Here is a 26,905-nt window from a genome sequence, read left to right on the forward strand (position 1 = left end):
CCTCCATTCTTTGTCACCGCCCACTCCACGAGGGCAATATCGACTTCCTTCGCGGAAAGACTCTAGGCGCTCTGAGGGGGTGGCATTCGGACGCACCATTCTGTCTGCCGCCCTCTCATAATAATAAAAAAAAGGGGTATATTTGAGTACCTAGTAGGTGGGACCCTCCCAATTTGTCCATGTTACTTGCTAGGTCCCCACTTGTGCTGCTGGTTAAAACGTAAGGGAAGCGTTAATTTTAACGCAAATTTGTTTTCCCTTAGTCCTAACAGCAGCACACAAATTTCCCACCCTGGTTTTGGTTCCTACTTGATAATATATCACTGTGATGTGGGCAGTCTGCCCTTTTATAGGGGTGGGTTTTACTAATTTTTTAATTAGTGCTTGGTAGGACATGGACTCATTCCATCTGACGGTCCACACCACAAAAAAAGTTGTGTATTCTCTACTTTTTTGTGGTGCGGAGGCACGTACAGAAAACCTATGGAAGCACTCTGTGGTGCATTCGTGGGCTTCTGTTCCACACCGTATGTCCCGGATTGCGGACCCATTCAAGTGAATGGGTTTGCATCCGTGAAACAGTGGCACATTAGGCCCCATACACACAACTGTATTTTTGTTCTGCATTTTTTGCAGATCGGATATGAACCCATTAATTTCAATGGGTCCTCATATGTCATTTCCCTAGCCTCACAAAAAAAATAGAACATGTCATATTCTTGTCTGTTTTGCAGACGAGGATAGGCATTATTATTATAATACGTCCGCAAAAGAAACGTGTGCAACACGAGCGTCATCCATATTTTTTGCGGACTGCAAAATGCACACGGTCGTGTAAATGGGGCCTTAAACTGATTTATAATGCAATTGCCAACAGAACGTGTTTACTATGCACACGACTGTATGAGTTTTGCTGTCTGTAAATTTACAGATCCACAAAATACGGATACTGTACATTGACTTCAATGGGTCCGTTGTCTGCATTTTGCACCAAGTATAGGACAGTATGTTCTGTCTTTTGGCAGAACGGACATACAGATGTGGAAAGCATCCATGTACTTTCTGCATCTGTATGTTCATTATGCAAAAAGAATATATTTGCAAAATTTGGACCATGGACAGCACATGGATCGCATCCTTAGGGCTCATGCACTCAACCGTATGCATTTTGTGGTCTGCAAAAAATACGGATGACGTTTGTGTGCATTCTGTATTTTGCGGAACGGAACAGCTGGCCCCTAATAGAGCAGTACCATCCTTGTCCGTAATGCGGACAATAATAGGACCTGTTCTGTTTTTTTTGCGGAACGGAAATGGAATGCACATGAAGTAACTGTTATTTTTTTAATTAATGGTTCCGCATATGGTCGGAAGAAAAATGGAACGGAAAGGAAATACGTTTGTGCACATGAGCCCTTATTTTGGTGAGCAGTGGTTTGCAGGAGGTTAAAGTGAACCTTTCACCTCATTTTCACTTTATAAACTAGCAACAGTACCTTATAGATTATTTTGAGTGTGTTGTTATCCATGTTAGTGCCGCTTTCCTGCGCTTTTTATTCATAAAAAAATCGTCTTATAAAGTTCTAATTTCTGCTCCAACAGTCACGCAACAAGTCAAGGGGGTAGCCCTTCCCTCTCCTCTGGCCGTACCGCCCCTGCCCTAACGCCGCCTCTATGCTTTGTAATTGACAGCCGGCTCAGTCGCCGGGACGGCGCTTCTGAATCCTGCGCATGCGCCGACCTCCTCATTCGCCGCGCGATCCCGTCTTTCTGGCGGACACAAGCGCGACCATGTAACAGAATCGCGCATGCGCCGTACGCGATGCCTGCCTGTCTGCTCTCCCTCCCGTGTGCGCGCTCCACTATCTTCAGGCTCCAAGTGCCCCCACGTGATCACTGTATACTTGCCGCAGATTGCAAGCCAGTGATCATCGTGAGCGGAGCATTGTTCTAATAATCCGAAGGTATTTTATGAAGATAGTGGAGCGCGCGCACGGGAGGAAGAGCAGACAGGCAGGCATCGCGTACGGCGCATGCGCGATTCTGTTACATGGTCGCGCTTGTGTCCGCCAGAAAGACGGGATCGCGCGGCGAATGAGGAGGACGGCGCATGCGCAGGATTCAGAAGCGCCGTCCCGGCGACTGAGCCGGCTGTCAATTACAAAGCATAGAGGCGGCGTTAGGGCAGGGGCGGTACGGCCAGAGGAGAGGGAAGGGCTACCCCCTTGACTTGTTGCGTGACTGTTGGAGCAGAAATGAGAACTTTATAAGACGATTTTTTTATGAATAAAAAGCGCAGGAAAGCGGCACTAACATGGATAACAACACACTCAAGATAATCTATAAGGTACTGTTGCTAGTTTATAAAGTGAAAATGAGGTGAAAGGTTCGCTTTAATCATTGTGCAGCCACCATGGAAAATTCATAGATTGGACAACTAGAATAGTCACAATGTAAAAGTAGAAAACAATCTGCCACTGGGTGGACCAAGAAATGCAGAAATATGCAGCATGCCATGATTGGATTGGTGACTGGTAATGAAGTGGTTAACAGTAGCGTGTAGTAATTGGACGCGCGTTTTCCGCCCCCCATGTTCTTAATCAACCAATCACCTTCCAGATGCATTTTTGCCCCGACCAATAGAATATCTCTGCCGAGTTTTAAACTATAGGCAGCACGTAAGTGGGCAGGAAGCTGCGGTGGGCGGGTCAATAGGCGGGTCACTTTGTTTTTGCCAATGGAAAGACTTTATAAAGTAATTGGCAGCATTTTGAACCAATCGAGTGTGAGTTGGGCGGAGAACGTACTGTGCCCACCCCCCTAGCACGGAGCGATACCGTGTGTGCTGGGCTTTAAACTTCTCCGCTAGCAGAGGCTAATGTGGCGCTTTGCTTTTTGGTTGTAGTTTTTATTTTTCAGGTTTTTTTTCTTGCAGGGATTACGTGATCGGTATCGGAGACATCATGGGGAGAGGTAAGACTTGCTATGTACGTGCTATGCCATTCTAGTCGCCGACATTACCGATGGAGTCTGCTATTCGTGAGCTGTAAAATGATTTCTATAAAGCAGCCATAGAGTGAGGACCGGTTACCATTCCTTACTGTAATGTCTGATGAAAACATGCTGCTCAGTGGCCTCCTACTAGCTCTCCCTTTATATAAACCATTTGTAGGACTCCTTTAAGGTGTCCAGTAAAGGAACATGAGGTGTCCAGGGGTGTTACCTCTTTTCTATAAGGCCTGTTTCACAGAGGATCTCAATACTGGAATTAAACGGATCCATTTTGATTTTGCACATCAGGGTGCATTTGTTCTGGATGCGGTTGGGTGAAATGGGGGAAAAAAACTGATCCGTCACTAAATACATTGAAAGTCAATGTATGGTTGTTGCGATACCAAAATTTTGATACCATAAGAGTATTGCAATACTTGATACCACGAAAAAAATAACACCAAAAAAGCTGTGTGCATTCTGCATTTTATGGAACGTCCAGCCCATAATTGAACAGTCCGATCCTATTTTTTGGAGGGACAAGGTGACTCAAATATATATATTTTTTTTGTTTTAATAGTTTGCACTTTTTTTTGGGTGTGGTGATATGTAATGTTTGTGTAAAATTGGGAAAGGGGGTATTTAAAGAGGACCTTTCACCGATTTACTACACTATGAACTAAGTATACAGATATGTAGAGCGGTGCCCGGGGATCTCACTGCACTTACTATTATCCCTGGGCGCCGCTCCATTCTCCTGCTATGTCCTCCGGTATCTTCGGTCACTAAGTTATGGTAGGCGGAGTCTGCCCTTGTTCTTCTGTAGCGCTGGCCAATCGCATTGCAGAGCTGACAGCCTGGGAGAAAATAACCTCCCAGGCTGTGAGCTCTGCGCTGCGATTGGCCAGCGCTAGAGCAGAACAAGTGCAGACTCCGCCTACCATAACTTAGTGACTGAAATCTCCGCCTACTATAACTTAGTGAGCGGAGATACCGGAGGGCATAACGGGAGAACGGAGCGGCGCCCGGGGATAATAGTAAGTGCAGTGAGATCCCCGGGCGCCGCTCTACATGTCTGTATAGTTAGTTCATAGTGTAGTAATAGGTGAAAGGTCCTCTTTAGAGCTTCGTTCACATCACCGTTCAGCCTTTCCGTTCTCCTACTCCTAAACGGAGCAGGAGAACGGAAAGGACGGAGAAGGCACATAACGGAGCCCAAGACTATAATGGGCTCTGTTATGTTTCCGCTCAGAAGATTTTGAAGCAGAGACAAGAGTCCTGCATGAACAACTTTGGTCTCCGCTCCAAAATAATCTTCTGAGCAGAAACAGAGACAAAAGTTGTTCATGCAGGACTCTTGTCTCTGCTTCAAAATCTTCTGAGCGGAAAACTTAACAGACCCCATTATAGTCTATGGGGTCCTAAGGGCTCCGTTATGTGCCTTCTCCGTCCTTTCCGTTCTCCTGCTCCTAAACGGAGCAGAGGAACAGAAAGGCTGAACGGTGATGTGAACAAAGACTTATACTTAAAGTGCTTCTGTCCCCCCCCCCCCCCCCTCCCCCCAAAACACTTATCTATTCATTTTTTTTGGGCTTGTTAAAATCCTTATTTAACTACTATTCCCTATATAGGGATCTTACCTTTTTTGTCTGTGGCTTCTTTTCCTTAAAGGGTTTCTGTCACCCTGCAAAACTCATTTTTTTTTTTTTTTTTGGATAGTTGGATTCCTCATAGGGCGATATAGCAGAATATAATGCTCTTACTTAGGGCTCATTCAGACGGCCGTATGCTGTCCGCAAAAATACTGAATGCTATCCGTTTTTTTGCGGATCCGCAAAAAAAATGAAACATGTCCTATACTTGTCCGTGAAAATCAGGACATGGCCCCATTGAAGTCTATGGGTCTGCAAAAATACTGAATGCTATCCGTTTTTTTGCAGATCCGCAAAAAAACGGATAGCATTCAGTATTTTTGCGGACAGCATACGGCCGTCTGAATGAGCCCTTACTTTCATGCGGCCGATTCTTTATAAAACGAACTTTTATAATATGTAAATGAGGGCTCTACCAGCAAGTAGGGCGTCTACTTGCTGGTAGCTGCTGCAGAAATCCGCCCCCTCGCTGTCTTGATTGACAGGGCCAGCCGTGATCTCCTCCTCCGGCCGGCCCTGTCAGTAATTCAAAAATCGCGCGCCTCGCGTCATTAGGCGCAGGCGCTCTGAGCTGAGGAGGCTCGTATCCTCAGCACTCCCTCAGTGCGCCTGTGCCGATGACGTCTTCTTTTTCGGTGATGTCATCGGCGCAGGCGCACTGAGGGAGTGCTGAGGATACGAGCCTCCTCATCTCAGAGCGCCTGCGCCGAATGACGCGAGGCGCGCGATTTTTGAATTACTGACAGGGCCGGCCGGAGAAGGAGATCACGGCTGGCCCTGTCAATCAAGACGGCGAGGGGGCGGATTTCTGCAGCAGCAACCAGCAAGTAGACGCCCTACTTGCTGGTAGAGCCCTCATTTACATATTATAAAAGTTTGTTTTATAAAGAATCGGCCGCATGAAAGTAAGTAAGACTATTATATTCTCCTATATCGCACTATGAGGAATCTAACTATCCAAAAAAAAAAAGAGTTTTGCAGGGTGACAGAAACCCTTTAAAAACAATCTTTTAAAATATGCAAATCGCTTCACTACCAGCAAGTAGGGTGTCTACTTGCTGGTAGCCGCTGCAAAAAACCGCCCCCTCCTCCTGTTGATTGACAGGGCCAGCGAGCGCTCTCCTCCAGCTGGCCCTGTCATCTCAAATCCCGCGCCTGTCTTCATTCGGCGCAGGCGCTCTGAGAGAAGGAGGCTCGCCTCCTCAGCACTCCCTCATTGCGCCTGCGCTGATGACGTCACCGAAAGAGAAAATACATCATCGGCGCAGGCGCTCTGAGAAGGAGGCTCACCTCCTCAGCACTCCCTCAGTGCGCCTGCGCCGATGTCTTTTCTCTTTCGGTGATGTCATCAGCGCAGGCGCTCTGAGGGAGTGCTGAGGAGGCAAGCTTCCTTCTCTCAGAGCGCCTGCGCCGAATGAAGACAGGCGCGGGATTTGAGATGATGACAGGGCCAGCTGGAGGAGAGCGCTCGCTGGCCCTGTCAATCAACAGGAGGAGGGGGCGTTTTTTTAAAAGGAGGATGCGGCGGCTACCAGCAAGTAGACGCCCTACTTGCTGGTAGTGAAGTCATTTGCATATTTTAAAAGATCGTTTTTTTTAAGGAAAAGAAGCCACAGACAAAGGTAAGATCCCTATGTAGGGAATAGTCGTTAAATAAGGATTTTACCAAGCCCAAAAAAAGTGTTTTGGGGGTGACAGAAGCCCTTTAATATTTTGGTGTTTGGTTTTTTTTTTTATTTTTTTTTTATTTGACTATTTCCCCCCTTGGGAGCTAGAGCCTGGGATCTTTTCATCCCTTGTCCTATTCGCCGTAGTTGAGCTCCATCAGGGTGAATAGGACCTCACACTGTCCCTGTGCATAGTACACACAGCAGCAGGGAGATTACTATGGCAGCCAGGGCTTCAGTAGCTTCCTGGATGCCATGGTAACCGATCAGAGCCCTGGGATTACACTGCTTGGGGCCCTGATCAGAAGCCCAATGAGAGGAGGTGAGGGGACCCTGTGGCCACTGCCACCAATGTTTAGTGCTTGGCGAAGGGGGGGGGGGGGGGCACACTGAGCCACCAATGAAGAGAAGTAACCTTTTTAGGCTACTTTCACACTGGCATTTTGGATTCAGTTAGTGAGATCCGTTCAGGGATCTCACAAGCGGTCCAAAACGGATCAGTTTTGCCCTAATGTATTCTGAGAGGATCCTTATCCATTCAGAATGCATCAGTTTGCCTCCGTTCAGCCTCCATTCTGCTTTGGAGGCTGCCTGCAGCGTTTTGCTGTCCACCTGACGAAGCAGAGCCAAACGGATCCGTTTTCTCTGACACAATAGAAAACGGATCCGTCCCCCGTTGACTTTCAATGTTCAAAACGGATCCGTCATGGCTATAGAAGACATAATGCAACCGAATCTGTTCATGACGGATGCATGCGGTTGTATTATTGTAACAGAAGCGTTGTTGCAGATCAATGACGGATCCGCAAAAAATGCTAGTGTGACAGTAACCTAACAGTGTCCACTGCTGCAGTCTTGGCAGTCCAAACCCTGCTTGTCAACTTCTGGGATGGACAGGGGGGTTGTCGCATGTGCCACAGCCAGTAGGTCACTTACCACGTGGGGGGGGAGACACACAAATCACCCCTCTGCCAGGACATTGACTGTAGTGCTCAACCCCAGCCCCCCCCCCCCCCCCCCCCCCCCCCCCCCCCCCCCCATCATCCGTGCTGGTTGACAAGCGAGGAACGGAGTCTGTAGAGGTGGACCAAAGGAGCAGGAACCCAGTGGCGGTGTACAAGTATGCTTCCCTCCACAACTCTTGCCAGGTGGGTGGGGGCAGCCAGAAAAGCTGCCAAACCTGGACAACCCCTTTAAAGTTCCCGAAGGGGATTAAAGGGATTTTCAGATTAATGGTCTATCCTAAGGACAGGTCATCAACCTGCCGTAGTGCTCCACCCTCACAACTTGCTAAGCACAGTGCTGTCCATTTGATGGCGGCTGTGCTTCGTATCGCGCTTGAAATAAAGTGCAATTTAAATATTCAGCTTTAGGGCTTTTGCACACACACGTGTTTTTTTGTTTGTTTTTTTTCGTTTTTTTTTTGTGTTTACACGTGCATAGACGGAACCATTAATTTCAATGGGGCTGGAAAAAAAAAGACAGAAATAAGTCGGTGTGCATTCCATGTCTGCATGTTCGTTTTGCAAAAAAAAATTAAAAATAGAACATATCCTATTCTTGTCTTTTGTGGACAAGACGGGGATTTTTACAATGGACCTGCTGGGGAAAAAAAGATGCAACACGGACGTCACACATGTCATCCATTTATTTATTAATTTTTTTGCGGACTGCAAAATACGTACAGTCGTGTGCAGGAGCCCTTATTTCAAATCCTCAACCAAATTAGAAACGTGACAAAATTCAGACATATCGGTCCTCTGGGGGATCCTTGGTCACTGTCACTAAATAAGAAATAAAATGACATGACAATCTTGTTTGATAAATCATATGAAATATGAAGAGCAGTTATGATTTATTTTTTTAATTACATTCATAAACTGAGGAAGACAGGTGACATCATGGGCAGATGGTAATCTGGGCCTGAGCCTCTGAAGATGCATAGTACAATAATATAGATACAAAGGCGTATAGAAGTACATAAACTGCATGGTGCATAGTTTGAGGAAAAGGTATAAATAACATGGATCAAATGGCAAAAGAATCATAGCCTTTATTTTTTTTTTTTGTACCATTCATTTCAATGTGCATTCCGTTTTCCTATGTCCGTTCTGCTAAAAATAAATAGACCGTGTCCTATTATTGTCCACATTAGGACAAGGATAGAACTATTATTAGGGCCCAGCTGTTCCATTTTGCAAAATATGGAATGCGCACGGACGTCATCCGTATTTTTTTGCAGATCCCCTTTTTCTGGACCACGAAATGGACACGGTCGTGTGCATGAGCCCTAATGGTGACTAATGAATGGTTTTCTTTTTTACCTTAGTGACACTGATCGCAGTCCGCAGGAGGACTGGGATGTCAGAACTTGGTCACTTTTCTGTTTCTAATTTAGTTGAGGATTTGAAGTTTAGCAGGATCTTATTGGCATCCTACCTTGGAGGGTGCAGTGGTACTTTATTTCAGGTGCTTCTGGATAAAGGCCATTACACTGCACTCCAGCTGTGGTGAAACTACGACTCCCAGCATACTCCATTCAGTTCTGTGAACACCTTGGGAGTGGTAGTTTTACCACAGCTGGAGAGCCGGAGGTTATGGCAGATCTAGGACGCCCAGTGCACCCCCAGGTATGTAGACAGAAAGTTATCCTGTAGCTCTTGGAAAGCAGTCCTGATAGGGTTAATAGGAATTGGTCGGAAATAGCCCATGCCCACTCTGATCACACCGGGGATGATGGGAGTTGTCCGGTGGCAGTGTAGAACCCCCCGGGGCCGCCTGGCACTGCCGCAGCGGGTGCTGGTGACCGTGGGTGGCACCGGGACGGTCGGGTCTTCCGGCAGCTCCAGCCAGAGCCCTCCCTGCTTCCCCGCCTCCTAGCCTTTTAAAGATGGCGGCTCTAGGCTCTCTTATAAGTTGCTGACCAAGCCCACTACAGCCTAACGCAAACAAACCCACCCTGTCTGTCTCCTAGGTAAGAAAATGTCCAAACCCGGCGACGGAAGAAGTGGGGACGCACCGGAAACCTGCCGAACCGGGGGAACCAATGAGAACAACCCGAAAATGAACGGGGTCGGTGGGCTAGTGTATGTGTGTCATGTTTGTACTGCTGAGCCAAGTTCAGGCACTAGATGGCTGCCCCCGGGCGCCCCCTGCAGGGCGTCTGCCGCATAGCCGCTGGGTGTCTGGATGGGAGAAGAGCTGCATGTCTTATCTATGGCGGAGACTGCTGCATCCCTCCTGGCTGCCCCCGGGCGCCCCCTGCAGGGCGTCTGCCGCATAGCCGCTGGGTGTCTGGATGGGAGAAGAGCTGCATGTCTTATCTATGGCAGAGACTGCTGCATCCCTCCTGGCTGCCCCCGGGCGCCCCCTGCAGGGCGTCTGCCGCATAGCCGCTGGGTGTCTGGATGGGAGAAGAGCTGCATGTCTTATCTATGGCGGAGACTGCTGCATCCCTCCTGGCTGCCAGGAGATGACCCCCAGGGTACATGGGTGATCCGCATTCATCATCCTCCTGAAGTAGACATGGAGAATGTGGTTTGTCAGTGTTAAGCTTTTCTGCCACTAATGGAGCACCAGCCAACAATATGGCCCGATGATCGGTGCTTGTTAAATGGCGCTTACGTGCGGTAACTGTCATCAATATGATCGCTCGACCTCATACAGGTTGCATTTGCTGGCGGATGCTGATACCGTTTTTAATGCTGCATATAAGATTGCTTATCTCGAGCATTTTGTCGGCCCATGTAAAAGAGCCTTCACTGATTTTTCAGCTGCCTGTATACGATGAGACCCTGGCAGCAGGATCCGCGCGCGACTGACCGTAAATTGTCGGGCCATGCTTGTGCATGCTTATTGAAATATAGCAGGTGCTGGGCGACAATTACAGGTGAGCTGCATGCGGATCCCTGTGTACCGCGGCCTATAATGGTGCCGCTGCTTGACATCCCACAGTTAGGACCTTACACCCCCCCCCCCTACATGTGAACGCGTCACATACTTGTTTTTCAGCTGATTGCATCTTTTAAGCGGCAGTAAAACAGTTTTTTTTCCCCCAGCAGTCGGGAGCTCTGTATGAGCATTGGAGGTGGATTTATTAGTGCATCTGAAATATTGTAGAAGTGTGAATCGCTCACTTTGCAAGCAGGAGCGATTCACGGAAAATATCCGGTCTGGCAATTTGCCTTTCACACATATAGCTATCGGCCCTGAGATGTTCCGGGTACTTCAACGCGCCCACTGCTGTGTTCCTACATGCTCCCCCCGACAAAACACTCTGGGAGTAGATGCTATGGATGTCTGCACCCCCCTCGCCCCGTGTAAACTCCAGGATCCAAGTGGAGAGCTGCAGCATTTCCTGTGCCGAGATCAGCAAAACACGCATTGCATCCAGATGCCTTCCGTTTTTTGGTTTTTTTTCACACAAGCTCTATTCACTTCTATGGAACCCTGAAAGCAGAGATGTGTGAAAAATGACAGACAAAATAGATCCTAAAGGGGTGGTTTAGCCTTATGGTAGTTTTAAATGGGTTCCCCAAAGTCTAAAACATGCTCCCTAATACTCAGGCCCCACTCATCAGCACCAGCGTCGCTCCTGCTGGATCCCCGCACGGCCACTGCTGCATCTCCCTGTCGCGCAGATCGAAACATTTAGGGATGGGGGAAGGGGTGTTACTCTAGGGAGGCTAGTCGTTCTGCCCCCCCCCCCCCCCAACCGTCTCTGCATGTTTTGATGCACACGACAGGGAGATTCAGCGGCGGCCGTGCGGGGATCAGGAGTGACGCTGGGGAGAGGAGTAAGTATAATCTATATGAGGGGCCCGGGCATTGGGGAGGTATGTTTTAAACTTTGGATAACCCCTGGAGCGTATTGTACTTGGCGCAAAACTTTTACCTGTTCCCAGGTAATCTTCTGGTCCCCAGCCTGTTAACTTCTGGACAGGGTCCCTTGTGCCGCTGCAGCCAGTCATTGGCCTCAGTGCTGTCATGACCCAGGAGTGATTTGCCGCTTGGGGACACCTCACCACTGAGGCCAATCATTGGCTGTAGAGGCACATTGACCCCTTCCAGTCCCCAGCTTGTAAACTTTGAGAAGATTGTAAAGATTGTGTAAGGTGAGTGAGTTTTTTTTTTTTCAGTAGGTACAACATGCTCATGATGGTTAAACCATCTCCAGAAAGCTGGACAACCTCTTTAAAGAGGACATCTTGACCTGTCTGTCTTATTGCTTTCTGTCATGCAATAACTGTTCTGGAGCATCTGTTCTTCAGTTATTACTACTAGAAATTGGGTGTTACCAGTTAGTGGTGTCTTTGCGCAGTCTCACACTGACAGCACTGATTAGATAGTGTCAGGCTGTGAAGGGACAGCACCCTCCCCCCCCCCCCCCCCCCCCCCCCCCCAAAAAAAAAAACCTAGTTGCAGGTTCATTAATACAATTCTAGTAGCAAGAACTGAGGAACAATACATTTTATTCTTATGTAGTAAAGGAGATGTCAGGCGTGGTGCTAGGTCCTCACTTATAGGTATAGCTGCATCTGTGCTCCCAAGAAAAGCATGCATTTGATATTTTGATGCAATCTGTAGCTCTTTATTTAAAAAGCCTTTAAAGGGGTTTTCCAGGTTGTTTTTATGGCATATGCTTAGATAGGATGTCAATATCAAATTGGAGGTGTCTGATCATTCATGTGAATGGACAACTGCTACTAAATATATTGTGTGCTGTGTAAATAATGAAGCCGCCAAAGCACCCTTCAAAAAGCTGATCCGCTGGGGTGCCCAAAAGTCGGATTACACCCCCCCCCTTCCCCAGATCTAGCAGAGGTTTGTTCCTCTGAGCTGCCAGGACAACTTATTTGTGTATGCTCATGTTTCTTCATCTGTGTCTCCACAGGATCTGGGACGTGGGGGGCAGTCAAAAATCTACTCCTATATGAGTCCTACTAAACCTGCCAGTTCAAGACCTCCTCTTCAGGAAGAAAACTCAGCGACGCATTATGAGGGCAAACATCTGGGTAAAGCCTCTGTGGATGTGCACAAGAAAGCGGATGGTAGGTATCGGGAGTGAAGGAAGTGTTCCTGATTATTGCCTGAACTTGTGCGGAGGTCATCTCCTCTGTATGGTGACAAGCGATCGCTACTGTGATTGTTCATCCGCATACAGATCTCAATGCTGGCAGCAGCAGGGGTGATGTGCCGCCTAAAAGATGAGATCACCCAAGCTTGGGCTGTATTAACACTACATCTTTTACAGTGGCATACATGAAAATTCTTTTTTTTTTTTTTGTGGCTATATTGGAAAGCCAGATATATATATATATATATATATATATATATATATATATATATATATATATATATATATATATATATATAAAATTTTATTTTATTAGGATGGCGCTGTCATTCCGTAGAGCTGTACGGACATTAGCATCAATCTGTCCCCAGTGGGGCCTCACAATCTAAGTTCCCTATCAGTATGTCTTTGGAGTGTGGGAGGAAGCCCACGCAAACATCGGGAGAACATACGAATTCCTTGGTCGGATTTGGTGGTGCTAACCACTGAGCCACCATGCTGCCCAGGGTATAAGTGTTTTGGAAAAGGTTGCTATGAATACAAGGGGCGTGTTTGAAACCGAAACAGATGAGTGAGTGTGTTTTACCATATTTATTTAGTTACTTTAGGTGTTTACACTTATAGTGCATAAAATAAATAAATAAACCATATCCCAAATTGCTCTTGTGGCTGGACCCTCTCTGATTCAAGGCTTAAAGGGCTTCTGTCACCCCCCAAAAGTCATTTTTCATTTTTGGGCTAATTAAAATCCTTTATAGTGCGATTATTCAATATATAGGGCTCTTACCATTTTCTGTGGCTTAGTTTCTTTAAAAAACGCACTTTTATAATGTTAATTACCTCGCTACCAGCAAGTAGGGCGGTTACTTGCTGGTAGCCGCCACATCCTCCTTTCAAAAAAACGCCCCCTCCTCCTGTTGATTGACAGGGCCAGCGAGCGCTCTCCTCCTCCGGCTGGCCCTGTCAGCAATTCAAATCCTGCGCCTTACATGTCTTCATTCGGCGCTGACGCTCTGAGAGAGTGCTGAGGAAGCGAGTGTCCTTCTCTCAGAGCGCCTGCGCCGAATGTAGACACGTAAGGTGCAGGCGCGGGATTTGAATTGCTGACAGGGCCAGCCGGAGGAGGAGGGCGCTCGCTGGCCCTGTCAATCAACAGGAGGAGGGGGTGTTTTTTTGAAAGGAGGATGTGGCGGCTACCAGCAAGTAGACGCCCTACTTGCTGGTAGTGAAGTCATTTGCATATTTTAAAAGATCTATTTTTAATGAAACTAAGCCACAGACAATGGTAAGAGCCCTATATATTGAATAATCGCACTATAAGGATTTTAATTAGCCCAAAAATGAAAAATGACTTTTGGGGGGTGACAGAGGCCCTTTAAGGCTACCTGCACACATTGCAGATTCTCATGCGGGGAAAAAACGCAGTGTTGTACAGTAGTGTGAAATTAGACAAATCAAACTTTTATTTTTTATTTTTGTACAGATTTTGAAATCCACAGATGTTGCGTTTTTTTTTAACGGATTTTGTGTAGAAACGCATGGAAATCTATGTAGCACCCCTGTACAGGGAACCTAAAGGATCTTGGGGTAGGGATGACATATCTGCTGCGAAGGAGCCCCGTACCTCTGACATGACATGATTTTTACAAGTTTGAGGGTACATTGTGTTGAAATTTTAGTCTTCAATCTTTACTCCATTCATTTTCAGTCCCCTTGCTATGCAATGTGCAACCTACTCCAAGTTTCAGATTTCTCGTGAGGACATTCACTGTGGGTGCTCTGCTTTCTCTTTCTGCTTGTACCCATGTCATGTCTTGTGTGTGATTTAGGCTACTTTCACACTAGCGTTCGGGGCTCCGCTCGTGAGCTCCGTTTGAAGGCTCTCACAAGCGGCCCCAAACGGATCCGTCCAGTCCTAATGCATTCTCAGTGGAGGCGGATCCGCTCAGAATGCATCAGTTTGGCACCGTTTGTCCTCCGCTCCGCTCAGCAGGCGGACACCTGAACGCAGCTTGCAGCATTCGGGTGTCCGCCTGGCCGTGCGGAGGCAAACGGATCCGTCCAGACTTACAATGTAAGTCAATGGGGACGGATCCGTTTGAAGATGACACAGTATGGCTCAATTTTCAAACGGATCCGTCCCCCATTGACTTTCAATGTAAAGTCAAAACGGATCCGTTTGCATTATCATGAACAAAAAAAAAAAAAATACTTTTTTTTTTTTTTTTTTTGTTCATGGTTATGCGAACGGATCTAAGCGTTTGCATTATAGGAGCGGATCCGTCTGTGCAGACACCAGACGGATCCGCTCCTAACGCAAGTGTGAAAGTAGCCTTATTCTTCCCATTAACAGCCTGTACGTCCTGCTCGTCTGTCTGCATTGCTCTAATATTGTGGTATACAATCTCCTCCACCCTGCTATGTCTTCTACTTCACACGGTCAATATTTGAGTATTTTTCATCAGTGTTAAGCCAAAACCAGGAGTGGATCCAAAATGCAAAGTAGAAATTTTTAAATGTTTTATTTTTCTCTGTAGGTTTTGTTACAAATACTGATGCAAAGTACTAGCCATGTGAGTGGCATAATATTGAGAAGAGTATGGGATGGATCTATGTCAGATTCTGTGGCACCACCAGCTAGGTGAAGGAGTCGCAAAGCCTCTACACCAAATTTTATTTTTTATTTTTACTGAGGACTATTTAGAAAGTTACTTAATTTTGGAAGCATGTGAACAATAAAATAAATTGCAAAGAAGGTCTGTCATGAGGCATTAGTTGATCTAATATCGAAGCATGTGCCACAGTGACTCCTATGATACTACTAATTTTTCTGATGTCTTGGTCCGTATGATTGCACCCATGTATACTTGTTGGGCATAGTGTGGCTGGCATTGAGGGGTTGTACCACTCTAATTACAACTCTTAAGCCTCCTTGTCTCTTACATTGTGAAAAAGCTAAAACATGACTTTGATATGTCTTTCTAGTTGAGGAAATAAAATCTATTGCCACACCTGAACTGGTGAAAGCCATAGAAGACAAACCTAAGGTGTGTAATTCTACAGAAGCTCATTCTGACCAGAAACAATCAGTCCCTGAAACCCATAAGATAGTGTTACCTGTTGCTAACAAGACCCCGGCGCCTCACAAGATGGTGAAGACAAAATCTCACAGAAGGAAGTGAGTATGCCTTGTTTGTCCACCCAGATACATTTGCTTGACTTTATTTTCCATCACATTGGCCAACTGTATTAGAGCGTCATTATCATTCAAGTAGGTTGGGACATGTTAGCTGTTGTGATCAGTGGGTCTGGTTTCTAAGCCTCTAAGAACCCAGAGAACTATCATTCACAACTCCTGACGTGTCGGACGTTGTGACGTGCATAACTCATACATAACTTTTCTCATGCACATCACCTCTTCTAGGCCGCATGCATACAGTCACGTGGCCATGGAGCATCTGTCGCATTCAAGTGAATAGGGCTGGGCTGCAATACCTCGCACTGCCTTTATCCAATGGACAAGCTGCAAAGAGGTTGGAGCCACCTCAAACATCTGATCGGCAGGGTCCTGGGTATTGGACCCCCACCGATCTAATATTGAAGACCAATCCTGAGGATAGGTCGTCAATAACAGAATTTTGGGGAAAACTCCCTTTAAACCAGGACTTTGGGGCCAATCAATTGATGTAAATGCAGCACTTGTCAGAATTACCCATAGTTCGTTAACAAGTGGATTTTCCTTACAAATTTTTGTCTTCTGTAGGGTACAAGGAACCAAATCACCAAACAGAAAAGTTACAGATTACTTCCCCGTCAGACGAAGCTGCAGAAAAAGCAAAAAAGAACTGGAGGTTATGGAACTAGTGATCTCTTAAGAAATCCACCCCCTGAGATGTAATTTAGTGCTGATTTGTCTCCTCAATTCCTCTTCCAGACTGAAGAAAAGAAGAGAATAGATGACCTTATTTTAAGTGGCAAAGAAGAAGGGCTGAAGGTAGGTACTGCACAATATCTGCTGCTGTTGTATCTTTTTGTCATACTTTGTGATGCTGACCTACATCGCCTTCACCAGATTACAGCATACACCATGCATTACTAAACCTAGGAACAGATTCAATCAAGTGTGGATGAAATCTGCTCCGTTTCAGGGGCAGATTGCCATATCGGCTTGGAGTGGACCTGTATGTCTGCCTCTTGCTGCCCAACAGCAAAGAAGCAAAGACTGAGAGACTGTTCCTAGAATTCCCCTGACTTGGTTCTCTTACAAATCTTTAACTGTTGGGCTTATAAGCTTGTCAATGGCAGGAAATATTAAAGGGGTTGTCTGTGAATGTTAGAAGTTTAGCTAATGGTAGAAGAAAAATACTCGCTGTGTAAATATACTGTATCTCTAGTGGTCCTTGCTGGTCCAGCAGTGATGGCATAAGTTAATGATGCATGTGACCTCATGGCTGCAGAGCCAAATTTTTATATATTTTATTTCCTAGCAGTAAGACTGGTGATGTCACTGGGTGGGCTTTATCGCTGCCCTAGCCTGTAAAATGGCTAGGGCAGCGCTAAAGTCCACCCATCAGAGGTGGTGACATCACCGGCAACACTGCCAGGCAGAAGCTTTTGCCTAGCCTTCCCCATGGAGAGCCTGGTACGTCACTGGATCTCCTTAAAAAAAAAAAATAATAATAATAATTTGCCCTGCGCGATTGAGCTCATATAATGGGGGGGGGGGGGGGGGGGGGAGAAATGTGGGGTATGTCCAGGTTCAGCTCTGAACCTGGACAATCCCTTTTTAAAGGGGGTTAACGAAACTGAACAATCTTTTTTTTAAAGGGGTTAACCAAGACTATTAAATGCACCCCATATGCCCGGGCCCCTCACAGTGAATATACTTACCTGGCTCCCTGCACTGCTCCTGGTCCCTGCATCACCTGCGATGCTAGGGAGGCACGTCCCAGTCGTCGCCGCCACCCTTGCCCCCCCCCACCCCCGACACCGGATGTTTTCATCCGTGCACGGGATGAAGTGGCGGTGTGGGAAGTCACGTAAGTATATTCAATGTGTGGGGCCCGGGCATATGCAGTGCATTTAATAGTCTTGGATAACCCCTTTTAATACAGCCCCTTCCTTGCAGTCTAGTAATAGGTGTTGTTACTTTCATTCCAGGTGTTTGGTTTCCTTTTATGTTGTGTATAGGCTTCCTTTGCTGTAAATATACAGCTTCTGCATAGAGCCAAATACATTTGTGTGCATGAACTGTAAGCAAAACTGTACAGATATGATCAGTAGTCCTCTGAGAATGTAAATGTACAGTCTTGGAGAACTAATTGTGAACATGTACATTTAAAATCTCTATACTGATAGCTGAATTTGTCTTCGGGCCAGGTTGACATAATTGCCGGTAAAGGTAGAGGGGTCATTGCCACTCAGAACTTCCAGCGTGGAGAATTTGTGGTGGAATACCATGGAGACCTCATAGAGACAACAGATGCTAAAAGGCGAGAAGCGGTATATTCCCAGGATTCGTCCACTGGCTGCTATATGTACTATTTTCAGTATCTGAATAAAACCTACTGGTGAGTATTGGAGGCTTAAGTGGTTACAAGATAACTATTTGAAATTATGTTCTTGGAGGCAGTGGACACCCTGAGAGGGTTTGAATTTTATTACATGTATTTTGGGCTAAAAATTATTTTTTGTAATTGGTTTTATTAACAATTCAAAATGGTTTTTGGTCTGCAACCTGCATGTATTCCAGTACAGAGCAGGCTACAGAATGCTTTTCCCTGTGAAATGTCAGTCGTGCGATCTGCTCAAGTTCCAGAAACTCCTGTGATCTCTTGAACACTAAGCTTAAATATGATTGATTCAAAGTTGATCAGACTCCATGGAATTAAGGGGAAAAAATGCCCCCAAAGGTGTCCATATGGTCACATATCTAACTGTACCATCTAGCACACATGTGCATCTCCAGTCTGAGTGGGCAGGAGAACCTCCCTTGGAAGTACACTTTTAAGCCATTTTATTTATTCTTAATCGAACCTTTTTATTGAATTTTGCAGTCAAAGTTGCAATAAAAAAAAGTTGCATTACGGCAGCCCCATGGGCCATATACACAATGGTCAGGAGGGGACCTCATTCACTTCTATGGGAGAGTTTTCTAGGCATGCTCTGTCCCCTGTGCAGAGGTCATTGTACAAGGAAAGAATAGATGAGCTCTGACAATTGCCTATTGTGAATAGGGGACCCTGTGTTATCTGTACACCAAGGTGATATTACAGGCAGGATTAGAATGACAGATGAGCAGGTAACTGCAGTAAAGTGGTCTGTACAGACCATAAAGTGGCACCTATTATCAGGCTTGGTGGCCAGTGCAAAAACTGGGATTTTGTTTTTAGTTAGTCTAGATATTGACATGGGAAAATTAAAAATAACATTACCAAAAATTATTTAAACATTTTAAGCATAAAAAGTTTCATTTTCTGATGACAGTCCCTTTTAAAGAGGACCTTTCACCAGAAGAAAGCCTCTAAACTTGACTATACAGAAGTGTAGAGCGGCGCCCAGGGATCCTGCTGCACTTACTGTTATCCCCGGGCGCCTCTCCGGTATGTAAGTAGTTAGGCTCCACCCACTTGATCCTGCCGGCGTCGTCTTTTCCTATGCTGTAGCGCTGGCCAATCGCAGCGCTCAGCTCATAGCCAGGCTATGAGCTGAGCGCTGCGATTGGCCAGCGCTACAGCATAGGAGAAGATGACGCCGGCAGGATCAAGTGGGTGGAGCCTAACTACTTACATCCCGGAGGCTATACCGGAGAACGGAGCGGCGCCCGGGGATAACAGTAAGTGCAGCGGGATCCCTGGGCGCAGCTCTACACTTCTGTATAGTCAGTTTAGAGGCTTTCTTCTGGTGAAAGGTCCTCTTTAAGCACAGATGTACCGCTGCTTTGTCTCATCTGTGATATTTAACTCTTCTTTCTTCAGTGTTGACGCTACAAAAGAAAGCAGCCGCCTCGGGAGATTAATAAACCATAGCAAAAATGGAAATTGCCATACAAAGTTACATGATATCAACAACGTACCTTATCTTATATTGATTGCATCAAGGGACATAAAGGCAGGAGAAGAATTGTTGTACGACTATGGAGATCGAAGCAAGTCTTCCATTGAAGCACATCCATGGCTGAAAAACTGACTAATATAGACTACGGGATTTTACACCTTGCTTTTTGAATCTGTTGTTTCCCAACCATCCCCCCCCCCCCCTTCCCCTTCCCGTTCTACTTGTATATGCACAGTTAGAAGTAATGCAGGCATTCTTAGAGAACAAGAATAGTTTTATTCTGTTATTGGCATAGGGCAGAGTCTGTGCTTCCCGAGCATGTAGTCAAATGATATACAATACAGTAGTCTTTGCTACGCCTACATACTAACAAATAATGTTCATGGCAAGGTCATTTTTCTATAAAAAAAAAAGTAGGGCTATGGCAAGAAGCAATCTGTTTTGTACATAAATGAAGAAATATCTCTTGCTCAAGACCGTTTAAAAGTCATTTTTTCCACCTACTTGGTATATAATGGAGTCCTAAAATGTATTTTGAGCATCATGGCTAAAGCTTGACTATGTGCGACTTTTGTGCATTTTTAGCTTCACAGTTGCAAAATGAGCTCCAGCAGCGGAAATCCTATAAGGAACTGTACATGAAAGGTCGCTGCTCTTCGGATACTGTTCTGCATCTCTCCATCTTCAATCATTTTTATGTGCTCGCCACAAGAAGCCCTTTTAAAAGAAATGTGAATGGCTTTAATCGCCTGTTTTGTACTGATTCATAGTGACAGGTCTATGGGATGTGACCTTTGCCTCCTGTTATCTCGGACTTTGGTGCTTTTGTTGGTGTTTGAATAGCAGATGTGGTTAAATAAGAACACCTTTTAGTGTAAGATTTTAACTGCCAGCATGTAGAATAATGTGACCTGGCCAGAAAAGTACTATAAGGCCTCATGCACACAGCAGAACCGTTCTGTACTGTTGAGTGGCATATCGACACATGGCACTAGTCCTCTCCCACCAGAAGCAGTGCTTCTGCGGGAAAATACCTCTAATAGAATATCCAGTGCAACACAACAAGAATGTATATTTAAATGGAATATGAATTTGAACGCCTAGAGGTACAGTATGAGGTCCATAGACTTCGACCGATGTCTTAGTATGGACTCATAATATGGCTTTGTGCATGAGGCCTATAGCTGTTAGATTCCTAAACATGGTCCAGAACGTCATACAGGCTGTTAATGTATAAGTTTGCTATAGTGAGATTTTTTTTATATATGCATTGAGTGTAAAATATCACATTGTAAACAGACATTTTTATATTTAGCTGAAGAGGATTCTGTGGAATAAATATTTATTGCTAAAAAAAGTGAAGCTTGTGTTGTCCTCGCTGTAGAGTGGTTATCATTATATGACTTGCACTCTGTGTTTAAAAGGGTTTTCGTGTGTGTTTTTTTTTTTTGTTTTTTTTTTTTTTACACAGTTGAGCTATCCTCAGGATAGGTAATTTAGTATCTGATCGGTGGGGGGGGCCTGACACCTGGGACCCTCGTTCATCAGCTGTTTGAGAAGGCACCAGCGCTACAGGATTGCCACTGCCATCTCAAACAGCTGAACGTCGGGGGTCCTGGGTGTCAGACCCTGACTGATCAGATACTGATGACCTATCTCGGAAAACCCCTTTTAATAGTTTTTCTTCTGCAGGGGAGAATTATTCATGCTTTTTAATGCTGCTGTAGGAACGTTGCAAATGGTACAAGCCTCGTGTTGTGGTGTTTTTGTTATTTTCCCCTCCTAAATTAGGTTGGCTGCGGCTGGCCTGGCTTAACACTCTTTCTTTTTTTTTTTTTTTTTAACTTTTCTTGCTTAAAAACAAAACTGGCATAAATTACACTAGATGTTTCTAGTGAACAGATCTCCTGAACTGCACCAAAATTAAGTGTGCATCTTACACTAGCACTTTATACCTTTTGTCTGTGGAGGCTCCAATCCTGGTTTTGGCTCACAATCACTGACGTAAATCACTGACCAAAACACAGGCATATCAATCTTGCGGTCTGCAAACCGCGGATCCACTAAATACAGATCATGGCCGTATGTAAGCTGACAAGAAAAGGCCTTTTTTTTTTTCTATCATTTATAAAATGGCCACACGGATGCGGACAGCTCACGGATAGAGTTGTGTGTTGTAGCAGCATGTCTAGCAGTCAATGATCTCACTAAGAGCTCATGCCCACGAGCAATTAGGGCTTCGTGCCCATATTGTGGACCGCAAACGGTGGTCACTTGCATGGGTCCGTGATCCGTAAGGTATGGCTAAAGATAGGACATGTCCTATCTTCAGCGGAGGCACGGATTGGAAGCCCGCGGAAACACTAGGAAGCACTTCAATGCTTTTGGGTCACAAAAGATAAGTCATGTGCTATCTTTTGCCGAATCTTTCAGATCCAGTTAAGTTAATGGGTCCACATCTGCAGCACAGAGCACACACAGCCTGTACTGGTGCATTGCAGACCACTGTTTCCTGTCTGCAGCATGGGATCGGAGCCCTTATGTTCATGGGCATGAGCCTTAAGAGGTAAACTACCCAAAAGTAGCCACGAGAGCCTTTTTATAGGGCAAAGGGGGAGCACTTTTATGCCCCCTTGTGGCAAGACCTAGTGTCTAATCAGACCACACCTGTAATCATTTACGTAACTGCCCGAGACATAACTGCATGCCGAGTATTGCAGCAATCTGACATTTTTATCTCGGTGCGTTATTTTATTAGTTTCCTACTCCTATAATTTTATAGCATTTTAAAGTTAGTCTGTTAAACCAAGCATAGTGGCTCGTAGGATGGCAGACACAATACAACCAGTCCCTTTCTTTGGCACATGCACAGTGCAGCATCTTGTGAGGATAATTACTGTACTGTGCAGGTGTGTGAGGATGCAGGGCCAGGTGAGAACATTACTCAAATGCCTGACCTTGTCAATCAGCGTGGGAAAGGATGGGCTTGCTCTACCGAGATGGTATTTTGGTGCAAGAGCACATTTGCATATTAGGGCAAATCGCTTTTTCCGCACAATACAGCCACAGATTGACCTAAGAAAGGTACTGATTTAATTGTGTGCAAGCCCTACCAGCTACTATGCTTAGTTTACAGGAGTGTTCCAAGATTTTAATACTGAATGATCTATACTCTGCATAGGTCATCAGTATTTTTTATTTTTGTCTTTAATTTTTCCCCAAAAAATTAAGACTTACAGTAAGTCTCAGAACAGGTCATTCTCACCGATATCATTCAGCAATGGCAATTTTGTACAGCATAACAAGAATATTTGTCACAGTGCATATTGGTGAGGTGGACGTGAGTCCACATCCCTGCTGTAGTCCATCCCCACTTCAGAGAATGGACAAAAATAGCAAACACTCACACACTCCTCCATCACAGCGCCACGGGCTTACACCACCACCAGGAATTAGTGTTTTTGCTCTGCAATTTTTTTTTCAAGTTTATCTGGCTAGCTCCTCACTAAGGTAATCTGTACATCGGCAGTGCTGAGTCTATGATCTGCATCCAGTATTGGACAGATGGGATTTTAAGAGGTTTCCAGTTTAATAGGATGGTGTTCCTGGCATAAAACATAAGGAGTCTGTATAACATCCTCAAATGTTTGGTCTGGATCAGATAGTTACCTAGCCCCAGAAGACTATTCTCCGGAGAACAAACCACTGGGAAACCCAATCTCTTATTCAAAAACTCCTGCATCTCCGACCAGTACGCTGCAATAATTGGACAGCTCCAGATCATATGGATCAGAGTTCCCCTAGCTCCATCACATCTAGTGCACTGGGCACGATCTAGTTTGTGCATATGCTCCAGTCTAACTGGAGTTAGATACGATGTAGCCACTTGACCTGGATTAACTGATCTCTTGCGCTAACAACTGTAGTTTTCGAGTTATATATTATCTCCTTCTCATGCCTACCTCCAATTCCCAAATGTCCACCCTCCATCTGGCCAGAGGTGAAAAAAAACTGACAAAAGAACCAAATAGAAAGAATACACCGGCTTGCACACATCCTTGTCTTGAAATTTTTAAATTGCTCCGTATTGCAGTTTGATCGGATCCCTACCAAATTGCTCTGTACACACATGCCTGAGCTGGAAGTACCTAAATGGCTAGACTGGGGTAAGTGGAAATCTGCTTTCAAAAGCGCGAAGGTATTAAAATTACTGTTTAGATATAACACGGTAATACTTAACCCCATGTTGTGGCCAAAATTCAAAGTCAGGCAAGTTTAACAATACTGGCAGCTTGGTGTTCCACCACAAAGGAAGTACCGTGGACCACCCTTCATTTCCCCATCAATAGTTTATTTAATTTTTCAGGAAATCATTGGTTTACATTATCGGTATCGTAGTACCGGCATATATTTATACTTTATTTCGCTTGAGCAAATAAACAGACAAATAAACTCGCATTAGAAGGTACAGTTCCATACCTACACTTATGATAAATATCTGTTATTTTGTAGACAATGTTATTCTGTGTCTTCTAAACTAATACAATACATAAAAGAAGAGATCATGAAAGTGTAAAGTCATGGATGAGATATGAACGTATTTTGTATCTGTGCTGTTCATTTATATATACCGTACATTTATGAGTGTGCCCACTCCATAAGTAATTGCGGGGACGGAACCCCAAAGCATTCAGGCGAGCCGCATGACTCCATTATTAACGTTTGACGGAGTATAAAGTGTCGTCATATTCAAGTATGAGGATGGAGAAGGGCAGGGGGGTTGGGGGAAGAACATAAACAACAGATGGGAGAACATATGTGAAATAAAATGAAATCTAGTTAAGTACACATACATCAGCGCAATTAGGTACTATTACACTTTGTGTCAGTAACGACAAGAATCGTTATACTCGGATAGGAGGTTGATTCACTGGGTCAGGTCATTTGGAGCTTTGCTCTATAATCTCCCCAGCATTGCCATGCTTTAGCAAACTTCAGAGAAGGTGGAAAATTGTATGATAGGATCCTCTCATATGAGTGGGTTTTATCTACCTTGTCAACTATCTCTTTTGTTGTGGGAATTGTATGTGACTTCCAATATTTGGCTATAGTTATCTTAGTTGACAGAAGGAGGTGTGCTACTATCACTCGGTGAGATAGAAATTAACGATTCTCCCTAACGATAATTTGTTTTCCCTTAGTCCTAACAGCAGCACAGATGGGGTTAACTGTCCCTGTGGACTGGTAGGATCGGCGGAATTTTTAATGAGCCCAAGAACCAATAAACGATCTTCAGCTCCCTGAAAGGGAGGAGATCACCCCCCCAGCCCACCGTGTTTTTAACAAGCATAATGTATTTAGGGTGGGAAATTTGTGTGCTGCTGTTAGGACTAAGGGAAAACAAATTATCGTTAGAAATTAACGATTCCCTTACGTCCTACCAGCAGCACAGATGGGGAGATAGCAAGAAGAATCCCCTAGGGAGGGTCCTCATGCCTGGCAGAACTAAGAACTGTCTGCCCGAAGGCCGAAAACTCTGCCATCCTAGCATCTATCCTATAATGGGAGATGAAGGTTGACTCAACTCCAGGAAGCCGCCTTACAGATCAACTCTAAGGGGAAAAGTCTTCTCTCCGCAACAGAGGTGGAGACAGCCCTAGTAGAATGGGCTCTCACAAACTCCGGAGGATCTAGAGATTGGGATACGAAAGCCTCCCTAATGGCTTCCTTGATCCAGCGACTAATGGTAGCTTTAGACGCTTTACGGCCTTTAGACTTACCGGCAAACAGGATGAGGAGATTCTCATCTATCCTGAACTCTCTGGATCTATCCACATAGACCTGGAGGCACCTTGAAATATCCAGCGGGTCTCTAGCTGGAGTATCCGAGGAGGAGGCTGAAAACAAAACTGGTAAAGAGATTACCTGGTTAATATTTTGGAAGGTTGGAACCTTAGGCCTGAAGTAGGGTAAAAACTTCAGGAGTACTCTGTCCTGCAAGAAAATGATGTAAGGGTGAATTGCAGAAAAAGCCTGCAATTCAGAGATCCTTTTGGCTGAAGCTACAGCCAGAAGAAAAACCATCTTTAAGGTCAAAAATTTGAACTCCACCTCCTCCAATGGCTCGAAGGGGGGAGATGCTAGCCCCCTGAGCACTACTGAAAGATCCCACTGGGGAATGGGTTTCAGTATAGTAGGCTTTTGTCTTTCAGCTCCCTTCAGGAAGCGTTTGATGAGTGGGTCCCGAGAGTGTGGCCTGTTAAGACAGGCCGAGATGGCACAAATCTGTACCCTCAAGGTAGCTGGAGAAAGACCTTTATCTAATCCATCTTGAAGGAATTGCAATATCGCAGGAAGGGGCGGATCTGCAGACGCCACCTGTTTGGAATCACACCATGACATGAAGATTCTCATGATCCTGGAGTAGGCCTTCTTCGTAGACTCTGCTCTGGAATGCGACAAAGTTCTCAGGACCGACTCGGAAAGCCCTTCTATGTTGGGAAGGGACTGATCAACCTCCAGGCTGTCAGGTTGAACCTGTGCAGATCTGGACAGAGGTGAGTGTCCCACGACACCAGGGTCTGCTCCGGGGGGAGTCTCCAATATTGTCCCCGACTCATCTGAATGAGCTGGGTAAACCAGGATCTCCTGGGCCAGAACGGTATGATGGCTATTACCGAGGCCTGATCCTGACGGATTTTCGTCAATACCCTCGGTATCATAGAAAACGGAGGGAAGATGTAAGCCAGCCTGAACCTCCACGGTATCGACAGAGCATCTATCGCCAGGGGGTTGTCTTCCCTGTACAGGGAACAGAACCTCAGCACCTTGGCGTTGAACCTAGTCTCCATGAGATCCACCTCTGGCATACCCCATCTGTGAACTAACTGCCTGAAGATCTCCGGGTGCAGAGACCACTCCATGGTCGGTAATCCTCGACTTAAGCGGTCCGCTATCATATTGAGGGAGCCTCGAATATGAGTGGCAGATAGATGGGAAAGGTTCGTCTCTGCCCACCGAAGAATTACCCCGATCTCTGAAAGAAGGGGCAATGATCTTGTGCCTCCCTGCTTGTTTATATAGAGAACCGCAGTCATATTGTCTGACTGGACTTTCACTGCTTTGCCCCGGATCTGAGGGGCGAAGTGAAGGAGGGCTAGCCGGATAGCTCGCATCTCGCGAAGATTGGAAGAGAGACGCCGCTCCAGAGGAGACCAAGATCCCTGTACTGGGGATCCGTCCAGGTGAGCGCCCCAGCCTACAAGGGACGCGTCTGTAGTCAATATGAGCCAAGCTGGTTGGGTCATAGACTTCCCTGCTGGTAGCTGGAACCACCATCTGAGGGAATTCCGGGTTTGACCGGACAGGGAGCACAGGGAATCTAGCCCCACAGGGCTGCCGTTCCATAAGTGTAAGACCTCCGACTGAAGAGGACGGAGGTGCCATAGCGCCCAAGGGACCGC

The 26,905-nt window shown here is 45.7% G+C and overlaps 1 protein-coding gene across 3 annotated transcripts; it reads left to right on the forward strand.

The window, feature by feature from the left end:
* The first annotated feature begins 2,830 nt into the window (after positions 1–2,830).
* Positions 2,831–20,791, forward strand: KMT5A (lysine methyltransferase 5A). 3 transcript variants are annotated; one of them, XM_040416201.1, is made up of 8 exons: positions 2,831–2,973; positions 9,285–9,382; positions 12,204–12,360; positions 15,372–15,564; positions 16,150–16,237; positions 16,321–16,380; positions 17,766–17,956; positions 19,364–20,791. In XM_040416201.1, the coding sequence occupies exons 1-8, from the start codon at positions 2,964–2,966 to the stop codon at positions 19,572–19,574; spliced, it is 1,008 nt and encodes a 335-aa protein (XP_040272135.1). In that variant the 5' UTR covers positions 2,831–2,963; the 3' UTR covers positions 19,575–20,791. The 3 variants fall into 3 exon arrangements, with proteins under 3 accessions (XP_040272135.1, XP_040272138.1, XP_040272136.1); XM_040416204.1 differs by lacking the exon at positions 9,285–9,382 and having other exon boundaries at positions 2,865–2,973; XM_040416202.1 differs by lacking the exons at positions 2,831–2,973; positions 9,285–9,382 and adding an exon at positions 9,073–9,284.
* The last annotated feature ends 6,114 nt before the right edge of the window (positions 20,792–26,905 follow it).

This window comes from Bufo bufo, chromosome 2, assembly GCF_905171765.1.
Source record: "Bufo bufo chromosome 2, aBufBuf1.1, whole genome shotgun sequence".
Taxonomy (NCBI): Eukaryota; Metazoa; Chordata; class Amphibia; order Anura; family Bufonidae; genus Bufo; species Bufo bufo.

Bases quoted from the DNA above. Each gene is read 5' to 3' on its own strand.
- KMT5A (XM_040416201.1), top strand. The intron at 12,361-15,371 runs GTAGGTATCGGG...ATGTCTTTCTAG, and splicing joins TGTGCACAAGAAAGCGGATG to TTGAGGAAATAAAATCTATT. The intron at 17,957-19,363 runs GTGAGTATTGGA...TTCTTTCTTCAG, and splicing joins TATCTGAATAAAACCTACTG to TGTTGACGCTACAAAAGAAA.